Source organism: Charadrius vociferus, unplaced genomic scaffold (genome assembly GCF_000708025.1).
Source record: "Charadrius vociferus isolate BGI_N301 unplaced genomic scaffold, ASM70802v2 scaffold239, whole genome shotgun sequence".
Taxonomy (NCBI): domain Eukaryota; kingdom Metazoa; phylum Chordata; class Aves; order Charadriiformes; family Charadriidae; genus Charadrius; species Charadrius vociferus.
Window position 1 is genome coordinate 1128537 of NW_009649928.1, and position 1885 is coordinate 1130421.

General features: G+C 54.7%; 1 protein-coding gene across 1 annotated transcript in view; it reads left to right on the forward strand.

Annotated features, from left to right (window-relative positions):
• Positions 1 to 1885, forward strand: part of LHX1 (LIM homeobox 1) — a 19613-nt gene that overhangs the window by 16790 nt on the left and 938 nt on the right. The window contains exon 3 of the mRNA XM_009891186.1: positions 67 to 293. Within this exon, the coding sequence (XP_009889488.1) occupies positions 67 to 293 (227 nt within the window). The remainder of the gene's footprint in view (positions 1 to 66; positions 294 to 1885) is intronic.

Genomic DNA, 1885 nt, shown 5'->3' on the forward strand with positions numbered 1-1885 from the left:
GGGCTGCGGGCCGGTCCCTCGGTTGGGCGGGCGCTGCTGACCCCCGGCCCGGCCGTCTCCCCGCAGGTGTTTCGGGACCAAGTGCGCGGGCTGTGCCCAGGGCATCTCCCCCAGCGACCTGGTCCGCAGGGCGCGGAGCAAAGTGTTCCACTTGAACTGTTTTACGTGTATGATGTGTAACAAGCAACTCTCCACCGGCGAGGAGCTCTACATCATAGACGAAAACAAGTTTGTCTGCAAAGAAGATTACCTAAATAACAGCAATACTGCCAAAGAAAACAGCCTGCATTCAGGTGAGGGAGCGATGCGGGGCGGTGATGCACTCAGCCCCGGCTTCTCCGCAGGGCGAGAGCCGGTCCTCTCCTTCTCCTCTCCCTTTTCCTCCCTTCTCCTCTCCCTTTTCCTCCCTTCTCCTCTCCCTTTTCCTCTTTACCCCTCTCCCTTTTCCTCCCTTCTCCTCTCCCTTTTCCTCCCTTCTCCTCTCCCTTTTCCTCCCTTCTCCTCTCCCTTTTCCTCCCTTCTCCTCTCCCTTTTCCTCCCTTCTCCTCTCCCTTTTCCTCCCTTCTCCTCTCCCTTTTCCTCCCTTCTCCTCTCCCTTTTCCTCCCTTCTCCTCTCCCTTTTCCTCCCTTCTCCTCTCCCTTTTCCTCCCTTCTCCTCTCCCTTTTCCTCCCTTCTCCTCTCCCTTTTCCTCCCTTCTCCTCTCCCTTTTCCTCCCTTCTCCTCTCCCTTTTCCTCCCTTCTCCTCTCCCTTTTCCTCCCTTCTCCTCTCCCTTTTCCTCCCTTCTCCTCTCCCTTTTCCTCCCTTCTCCTCTCCCTTTTCCTCCCTTCTCCTCTCCCTTTTCCTCCCTTCTCCTCTCCCTTTTCCTCCCTTCTCCTCTCCCTTTTCCTCCCTTCTCCTCTCCCTTTTCCTCCCTTCTCCTCTCCCTTTTCCTCCCTTCTCCTCTCCCTTTTCCTCCCTTCTCCTCTCCCTTTTCCTCCCTTCTCCTCTCCCTTTTCCTCCCTTCTCCTCTCCCTTTTCCTCCCTTCTCCTCTCCCTTTTCCTCCCTTCTCCTCTCCCTTTTCCTCCCTTCTCCTCTCCCTTTTCCTCCCTTCTCCTCTCCCTTTTCCTCCCTTCTCCTCTCCCTTTTCCTCCCTTCTCCTCTCCCTTTTCCTCCCTTCTCCTCTCCCTTTTCCTCCCTTCTCCTCTCCCTTTTCCTCCCTTCTCCTCTCCCTTTTCCTCCCTTCTCCTCTCCCTTTTCCTCCCTTCTCCTCTCCCTTTTCCTCCCTTCTCCTCTCCCTTTTCCTCCCTTCTCCTCTCCCTTTTCCTCCCTTCTCCTCTCCCTTTTCCTCCCTTCTCCTCTCCCTTTTCCTCCCTTCTCCTCTCCCTTTTCCTCCCTTCTCCTCTCCCTTTTCCTCCCTTCTCCTCTCCCTTTTCCTCCCTTCTCCTCTCCCTTTTCCTCCCTTCTCCTCTCCCTTTTCCTCCCTTCTCCTCTCCCTTTTCCTCCCTTCTCCTCTCCCTTGCTCCCCCCACTTCTCCCCCCCCTCCCACCGCCCCGGCAGAGCTGCGGATCACTTTTAGAATAGTCCTAAAAAGCTGTAAATGGTATCGAAATTAATAACCATAAATGTGAGGGGTTAATGGATAAATAAGAATGACAATGCGCTGGAATTATTAAAAGGTTTATAAACCCGCAGCGCTGGGGGTAATGGGGGGTTAAAGGACCATTAAAGACGAGGTTAGATTGGAGAGTCTCAGTGTGAGGGTAATTAGGAGTAATCTTGTCAGGGTAATAAGAATTAACTCAATCATTCTTGACCTGCAGCCGGCGGGGCCGCCGTCACGCGTGGGCTCGGCCCCCTTTGAAACGGATCGGGCCCCCCGCTCCCAAACAAAAAGAGACCTCG